Source organism: Seriola lalandi, unplaced genomic scaffold, assembly GCF_002814215.2.
Source record: "Seriola lalandi dorsalis isolate HSWRI2012SDOR001 ecotype SW California unplaced genomic scaffold, Sedor1 jcf7180002054753, whole genome shotgun sequence".
NCBI classification, from domain to species: domain Eukaryota; kingdom Metazoa; phylum Chordata; class Actinopteri; order Carangiformes; family Carangidae; genus Seriola; species Seriola lalandi.
The window spans coordinates 31,031-40,309 of NW_019525306.1; the positions used below are offsets into that span (position 1 = coordinate 31,031).

The 9,279-nt window shown below is 40.9% G+C and overlaps 1 protein-coding gene across 1 annotated transcript; it reads right to left on the reverse strand.

Moving 5' to 3' along the window:
* Positions 1-3,351: 3,351 nt before the first annotated feature.
* On the reverse strand, positions 3,352-9,072 carry vsig10l (V-set and immunoglobulin domain containing 10 like). The gene is made up of 12 exons (XM_023424829.2): positions 8,811-9,072; positions 8,220-8,543; positions 7,392-7,664; positions 7,018-7,284; positions 6,409-6,654; positions 6,035-6,313; positions 4,970-5,062; positions 4,435-4,653; positions 4,204-4,323; positions 4,077-4,117; positions 3,786-3,872; positions 3,352-3,683 (listed from the first exon to the last, which is right to left on the reverse strand). The coding sequence occupies exons 1-12, from the start codon at positions 8,881-8,883 to the stop codon at positions 3,609-3,611; spliced, it is 2,097 nt and encodes a 698-aa protein (XP_023280597.1). The 5' UTR covers positions 8,884-9,072; the 3' UTR covers positions 3,352-3,608.
* Between the last annotated feature and the right edge of the window lie 207 nt (positions 9,073-9,279).

Sequence of the window (9,279 nt, forward strand, 5' to 3'; positions counted from 1 at the left end):
TGCTGTTGCCCAAACAGAGGGGAGAAATGTTCTAGGCCAGACAAGGAGGCAACTGTTTCGTCTGGGAGGAAGCAGAAGTGGTCTCAGGTTTGTCTGCCTGCAAACCATGTAAACAACGTGATCAAAAAGGGCAGACCTGAAGGAAAAATGGCTGCCTCACCCGAGGTAGGACATTAGAGCATGTTGAATTGTCACATGAATTATGTTCATTTAGGTCTGTATTTGAGTGTGGAAACAGTGTGTTTAAAATCTTATGAACTCATTTAACTCCCTGTTGTAATGACCCTGCCCAGGGTGTTGACCGATGTGAAATGTGAAATATTTTCACATTTGGGTTCTTCGGGTAAGAGATGTGAGAAGTCCACCCTTCATATTTTTCCACAGGAAGCAGTTAGCTGGTTGTTTACCATCAGTGACACCAAACTGAGCCGCTGTCGTGCACATAGAGATGGGACAGACATCTGACACCACTCCCTGACATGGAGACTCGGGTGATGCAGTTGCAGGACTAACAAAAGTGTAACTGTTGTCTTTTTCTTTTTTTTCCCTCTGTTTTACACACAAGGTTTTGTGCAAACTATAGATAAGAATAAATCCACAATGTCACTTTCCGCAATGAGCATGAGGCCTTCCTCTTCTCATCATAGCAGGTGAACTTTCTCAAAGTGCGGGCTGAACATGGTGTGTGTGTATTTTGTAAATGACCAGAATTCAATATGTAACCCTGTTTTGTTGCAGCTTTACTTTTAGTTGCAGTCTGTAGGGTTATAGATTCCTACTAGTATTTCTATATAATGGTTGCATTAAAATACCAATCAGTTTGTGAGTGATAGCAGACTAGTCCTGTGTTTTTAATGTTTGAGAGTGAGATTATTTTATATTTGGATCAGGGTTTGAGTCTTTCACATGATGTTGCTGTTAATGCTGATTTATATTTTATACAACCTTGTAATTTCTTTTCATTTAGTTAAGCATTTAACTGATATTAATATTGGTAAAAGCTGATCAAGGGATGAAGAAATTAGACACTCAACAGCACCATCTACTGCACAGACAGAAAACATCAGTTTATATTTAAACTATAAACGTTAAAATGTGTTTCCTCAAAACAAAATTAGACTGCCTACATCAGGGTTGAACACTGACTCAGTGTTTTCAGGCCGGCAAGCTGTTCTCCTCAGTGTGTGACCTCACCTTAAAGCCCAATACTTGTCCATGATCCTTTGCTTAGGCATCAAACATTAGTGTTGGAGGCGTCACTCAACATATTCCTTCTTTGTGTTGCTCATCACCTCTTGAACTCTGCACTTCTCAAAGAAGAGATGAGGGAAAGGGAGGAGCTGCTGAGACACAGGAGCTGCTCATTTCAAAGGAAAACCTGTCAACACCTCCCTCTGCACGCTTCCTACTGACTGGCATCGCTGATTTAGTTGCTGATTTAGTTGCTAGGTATGCGTTTCTTGTGCAGCCACAAACAGAGAGGAAGCTGATCAAACCTCAAGCAAATAAGAGAGAATGATACGCACACACACACATGCTTTGTCTCTGTAGCTTATCTCAAAGCTTGAAATTTGTAAACATTTTCAAGAAATTATTTTTCCAGGAGAGAATACCTTGAGTAACAAGGAAGCGAGGCCCTCTGGGAAAGCCCGGGGTAATGATCAGGTCATGATCTGCTCTGAGGGAAAGTGTAAACATAAGAAAAGAGTCCTTGGTTTACAGTTGATACAGTGTTTTCTGCACCCACTGCTTTTTCCATGTGTGAACCAAACCAGTACTGCCACTTTGTCTGATGCATCATGCAGCATGCCCAAAACAGTTTATACAGCATGTAGTCCTGGAGGCAATGAAGTGTCAGAGATTGTACTAAAGAATAACCACAGCATGACAATGATGTAAAATGGAGATGACATTAAATAACACAAATAAATATAAAGGTGACAGAGTGGTATTAAGAAAATGTAGCCGACACAGCCCTGTGTTTCTGTACCGTAACAACACAAAACCAAACCAAACAAAAGACGTCCCATCTCCCCAGTGTCGCACGCTTGTATCACTAGACCAAAACAAAACAGACTAATAAACCAAACGCCTTCCACCTCCCCGGTGCTGGACACGTCTCCTACCAGTGGACGGCACTGACTCCCACCTCTCTCTGCCACTCACCTTTTCACTGCCCTGGAACCTAAAAGATGAGATGTCGTGTTTAAAATGCACAAAATCTACTGCTAGTGGGTAATTTCTATCATTTCTCCTTATCGATAACCTGTGTTCACTTACTCTCCTTAATAAAGTACTTTTTCCCAGGATGAGGATGAGTAAAATTGTTATCTTTGATCATATTATTGCATTGAGCACATCCTTTGCATTGTTAGCATCCATTTGGAAGAGGTTTGAACAAGGCCTATGTACTTTTTTCACTGATATATGTTAGCATGTACCAGGATATCTCTGGGATTATTTCCGCTTCATAGACTATGAATGGCAGTGCTTTCAAATCAATAGATATTGCTGGATCTGATGATAATATGTGCTGGTGTTTTTTAATAACCGAGCCCAGTCTGTGAGGCATTTCTTTTTCTGCAGGGGATTCTTTTGTAAACAATTCATTTCCTGATTTCTGTAAGGCCATACGATATGCTTCCTCCACACAATCAGATGGTTGACCCCGTTCTGGAAACCTGTGCTTCATATCTACCAATTTGTCAATAAAATAAGGGATTTTATTGATGTGGTGTGACAAATTCATCTGAGTCTGAAAAACTGATTTTTGATAGACCCCGTGTGATGGAAACAATTTCGATCTGTGCGTTTTGTTTTTGAAAAAACCCACGTTGAGAAAGGGCTGATTTTCATTCAATAGATAATAATTGTGGTAAATTATCTCACTTGTTTACACATACATGAAATATAATATGACGGTACACAGTCAATATTAAGAGACACTCGTGAGAGTCTACACATGTACACATGATGGGTCTCTTTAACATCATGGTTGTAGGAAGTGTGTAAAATATTTCTGATGAAGATGTAGAGGGAGAGAAATGTTAAGGATGAGCATTAAATAATGTTGCTGACCAAGAGCAGTGTGTGGGAGGACGGTGGTCACAGCTTCTCTTATAAACATGCGAGTGTTTTAGTGTTTTGACTGATTTTCAGACTATGGAAGAGATTTCAGGACGTTGTCTGTTTTACATTTTATAAAGTAAATATTTAAATTGTTAATTACCTCTCTAAAACAACTATAAATGGAAGCAGAAATTAAATTACATTGATCAATATTTTGATCATGAAGAGCAAAAAGGAGTTTGTGTGCCATGATGTACTGAGCGACTTGGGACATGAAATCAATACAGTTAGTTACAGTGGTGTTATTGAGAACTTGTAAAGCTTTCCTCAAGAACAAGGTAAATAAATGTACAGACATCACTTTTATATTTATTATCAATAAATATTTATATTTATTATCAATAAATCAGTTTACGGCATTCATCTTCATTTTACTTAAAATCACGATAAAAATATAGAAAATCCCAGATTAAAATAAAACATAAAAAATAAAGAACGCTATACAAAAGTAATGTACACATTAAATAAGGTTTTGGAGTTTAGACAGTTGTAGCGACTCTGACAGGCGGCGGAGGGACAAATGTGGGGAGAGCTCCTGATCTTTCAGAGGGAGTCTGAAAAAAACAAAAAAAAAAACAGGCACAAACCAATTTATTTACTGCAAATCAAGAAAAGAAGCAATCTTCCACTTAGAAAGGTTTTACTAGAAAGACTACCTGCTGCAGTCTGTTGTAGTCAGGGGGAGACTTCAGCCCTCCTGTCAGCAGGTTGTGAGGAGCTGGATCTGATTGGGTTGTTATTGCCTGTTGAGTGAGAAGAAAGAAGCTCAAACAAACAAAGTGACAGATGCATAATTCATTGTGGAACACGCTAGTGAATGACTCCACGCTGTATCTGATGCATGGTATGTAGAGTATGGTATACAACTGTAACTATATTATCTGCTGGTGTTGAAGATACCCAGATAAATTCCTTAACATTGATTATGTCAGTGAAGCGATTCTAACCTTCTCAACGGCTCTGGACACTGGATATCTTGTCTGCCGACCTACAAAACAGAGGAAAAAAAGTCAAAATCATTTATCACAGAATGTAAAGAAAATAAGTCACCTTGTTTAAAAAGAGTTCACATACTTTTGTTCTTGTTGCAGTAGACACAGAGGTAGATGAGGCCAGCCAGCAGGAGCAGGAAGAGAAGGCTGCAGGGGATTCCAGCTGCGATGCCAGCAATGGCGGGACCGCTCAGCCCTTCACCTAGTATCAACGGGACAGACGGTGACCAATGATTTTACAACTGTAGCATCATCCCTCACCCTGTAATAAGAACTGTGATGCTTAAACACAATCACTAACAATTTACCATACCTGGACCAATTCTATGGACCTCAGACGGCTCTCCTTCAGTCATACGAGCTCTGGGGATGACCCGAAACCGGTACGTCAAGTTGGGATCGAGGACAAAGACGTCCGTGCTACGGGCAGAGCCGGGTTTCCACTGGATGGTGCGATATTTGTCTGAGGTGCCTCTAGTTTGAGTACGATTCCTGCTCAGGAGGTCTGGTCCTTTCATTTGGATGTCAAACCCTTTGCAAAAGCACAAGAAATGTTAACAGCATCAAAGTCGAGTAAACCCAGAGAGCGGTGCCAGATGTCACTGATTGATGTTACAGGCCTGTTCTGCTGTTATTTTATGTACATGCAAACATGGAGAGAAAGAGACAAAACAAAAACTGACATTTGCTTTTCACCGTACTTTTGTTCTTAAAATATCTTTCCCAAACACTGAGCGCTGCTCACACATGATATAATATTTACACCCCTATCTTCTAGGTACAGCTTCTGTTTTCAACACCGTGGTGACATTCTTCCCAAAGCAAATCTGCTGATGTTATTGCTTTACCTGTAACAACAGAGGTAGGAGGGACCTCCCAGGTCAACGTGACGATGGTTCCTTCTTGATTAGGGAACAAACTGGAATCTGAGATCGACGGCCCTGGCAAGGGAGGGAGAGAGAGAGGGATTGTGAACGAGTGGGGAGATCAAGAGGACAGCGGAGGGGGGTCGAGGGTATACCAAGACTGGAGAGCTTTGTTTAAAGGGAAAGAGCAATCTTGGGTATTACTTAGCTCTCTGTGTGAGGGTAATGTTAGTAGAACTCCAAATCAGAAGCTGAAGGCACCAAAATCCTTACAGTGTTTAAAGAGAAGGACAACATACTGTACCATGCTGAAGTTAGGCTGTAACTTACAATTATTTAGTGAGCTGTTGTTCATTTTTTATTTAATCAATTCAATGTTTGGTCTACAAAATTTCCAGTGAAAAATACAGATCTCAAATTTGCGTTCACTCAAGGTGATTTCTGTCGAATTACTACTTAACATTTCCGGTTACTATGAGCAGAACAAAAATGAAACTGCTTAGACCGTTTCATTTAAGCGCATGTTTGAGGCCTAAAGACACGATTCAATATTTCACAAAACAAAAAAGATCCAAAACAAATGTGTCTTGTGTCAGAACCTTTTTCTAACCTCATCATTCATCTCAAGACCCATCAGATTGATCTTGATTTATCTTGTGACTCTTGGAGGGGCCCAAACCCAAGACTGGGAACCACTTAACAAAACTGTGTTAGTTAAGTAGTTAAAAGAAGCTCCACCTCAGGCAGCTGCAACAGTAAAATGCTACTTACAAGTTTCTGTATAAGTCTAATAATGTAATAACATCTCAGTCTTGCTTTTACTTTTGGTATTTTCAGTACATTTTGCTGATAATATCTCTGTTCTTTTACTTAAGGAGAAGTTTGAGGGCTGATACTGTAAATGCAGAACAGTAAGTAATATTTCCCTCTGAAATGTAGTAGAGTTACACAAGTTGAACATAATCAATTGACAAATACCTTAAAATAGTATGTAACTACTTGAGTAAGTATCTGGTTCCTCTCCTGCTAAGATAAGCAACACTATACCTTGTAACTGTATTTGCCTTCTCTGGGTGCCCAGTGGGTTGCGGCATGTGCACGTGTAGTTTTGCTGGAAAAAGTTGCTGACATTGTAATTGCGAATCTTGAGCTGTGTGGTGTCACTGCTGATCTGGTAAGTTATCCCGCTGGCGACAGCCTCGCTGCCTTTGGACCATGACACCACAGCCTCAGGCGAAGCCGCACTGACACAGTGGATTGCGACCACTATTTTGCCCTCAGAGTCAACTGTGGTTCCCACAGTTGGGAGGAACTCCATTGGACCAACTGAGGAAGATTAGGATTTGGTTTTATTTTTTGAACAACAGATTGATCATTTACAAATCCTCAACTGATAAATCAATGAAACTTCTAAAACTTACGTGCAGTAACGTTGCATTGGTTTTGTTCAACTGGGTGGACTGCCATACATGTGACAGTTTTGCCGTTCAAGTTATCCGAGGCAGCGAGAGTCAGGTTGAAGTTCCCTGCTCCACTGCTCGTGTTGCTTAGTGCTGGGAAAGACAGCTGGGCCTGTGGGGTTCCCCCCGACCACCGACAGCGATACTGCAGGTCGACGTTTCCATTCGCCGACTGTACAGAGCATATCGGGTTGCCCGGCGGCTTCTCTGTTCCACGAGAAAATTGACTTTAAGTTTAGTTATTCGTGTTTGGGTCCATATTTACATAAAGCTAAACAAACATGAACAATGTCAGGTGAGAAGCTTGCATTTATAAAATCCTAACTTTTCAAAGTCTTTATAGCTGCAAAGATGACAAAAGATTTTGTAATCCTATAAGATCTGCTGAAAACATTGAAACAACGCAAATTATATATAAGAATTTTAAAACTTTCTGGTGTAACCAAATCACACTTCTTTAAAATCAGATTGAGAATAATTTAACACAAATTACTATAATATGGACACATGGAAAATGCTGAATCCTACTACACAGACACACTGAAAAGATAAAACTCATGCCATAAATACCATAAATATTTAAAATCATGCTCTTCTGGCGCCGTTCGTTTGTCTGCTCATTGACCAGAGTGCATGTGTAAAGGCCCCCTTGACTGGTCTGTACGTTTGTTAGATTTAGGACTCCTTCACGGGAATCAGGAAGGGTTTGACCACCAAATTCCCACTCAGCTGTCGGCTGCGGGAATCCCTCAGCCCGGCAGGAGAGGCTCAGAGATTCCCCTAGTACATAGAAAGACTGGGATGGACGGGCCTCAAGTGCAGGCTCATCTGGTCCATCTATAACAAAAAGAATAGAGAGGAGAGTTATAGGAAAATGAAAGGATACAAACAGACACTCAGGATGGATGCAGTGAAGACATTTCAATCAGTGTTGTTAAACTTACACAGCACCGTGACGTCCATGTGAGCTTGCACGTGGTTGAAAGGGTTCGTCAGCGACACTGTGTACCGCCCTGTGTCGTTTCGGTTTGGTTTGAGGATCACGACGCTCCTTTGCTCCACCAAGTAGTGCGAGCTGGTTTTTATCTCTCTGCCAGTGAAGAGCCACATTTGATTCTCAACCACTCCTTGCAAAATGCTATATTGCAGTGTGAACCGGTCAGTTCCCTCTCTGACAAAATCAGGCTGCATGCTCAGAGTCACATCCTGGATCTTTTCTGTGAAAGAAAAAAGGTGAAGGGATGGTGGAACAGGAGGATTAAGTAATTAATTCATGAAGGTTATTATACCCGTTTTCTTGTTTTCACATTACACAGTGCAGAGGCAACCACCTATTAGCAGGCCCATAGCTGGGAAGGAGTTTAGGTTTAGCATAATCCAGAAACAGGGATTGAATCACGGTCCTGAAGAGATGTAGTCGCCCTCCACCACCCCGCTGCCGAAAAATATATTTCATGCATTTTTTATATATTAAATGGCGTATACAGTCATTAGATACTGAATTGTTGCAGTACTTGTGTGGATTGACTCAAATAATTTTTCAGGGCTATCCATCTTTACTTGAGGTAACTACTTTTGTAACCACAACCAGTTGCTTGAGATTATAGAAGATTTTCTATAGCAGGTTTTAAAATCTACTATAGAAGATCCCAATTTTGCCAGATTCCCTATTTTTTAAAAGTGAATATAAACTGTAGAACAAGTATACAAAACCTAATGATTGCGACGTGATTACACCACATTTCCAAATCAGAGCTCAGTCAGGTACTCACCAAATACTCTCAGAGTGAATTTTATCACAGCTTTACCCAGTCCAGACTTTGTCATTTCAACAGTGTAGTTACTGGAGGAGCTGAGAGGCACATTTACAAAGGTAAGGGATCCATTTTGCTCAATCCTCAGCACCTCCCTGTTGGCAATGTCTGGGGGAGCACTGGAGCCAATAGTCCATGTGACGACAGGTAAATTTCCCTTAAACCAGGTAACTGCTGGATCAGGGGCACCACTGAAGGACACAGCCAAAGTCACATTGCTGCCGGCTATTGCATTCACCCAAGTAGGACCAGCAGAAGAAACCACCAGCTCACAGCATACACCTGTCAGCATGGAGCCAGGTAATTAGTTTAGAGAGGAAACATTCATTCATTCATTCTCTGAATATGTGATGGCCTGTCAGTCACAGGGAAACATTTCAAAACAGTCAACTGCAGTCAATACTGATATAAAGCAATTTTATACTTATTTCCTTTTTAAATGAGCACAAATTAATATAATTACTATGGTTCAACGTGAGTCCTCGACAAAGCACAGCAAGGAAGCAACACGTTTAAAAACTCACACCTGGAAATTAGTTTTAATCTTACCTTGAAAAGAAAAGCTAAGTAAAATGCCCAGAAAAACGGGTCTTAATCTCCCAAATCCATCCAACCACGTCATTTCAGTTAAACAGGACGGAAGCCGAGCAGCTATCAATTTCAAAAATACCACAGAACCCTGTAACAAAGCAGAGTCATCTGATTTTTAAGTTATATCTCCAACACAAAAAACCACAGGTGAAGAAATGTCCCTGGTGTGTTGGACAGCAGTGACTGAGCCACCTGTGTGTGTTCGCTCTCGAGCTGGAGCTGACATCACGGCGCGTGAATAGCTCACCTGTGCTGAGTCAAAGACTTGATTGTGCAGGTGAGGCCACGCCCCCGCCCCCTTAGCAAAAGGAGTCAGCTTGACAACTAGTAAAGTGAGAAAGTAAAAAGACCCTGATGATGTTTTACCACCACCTTGTAGCAAAAATGAATGCAGTCAAATACAAAAGCCCTGCACTACTCTTACCTT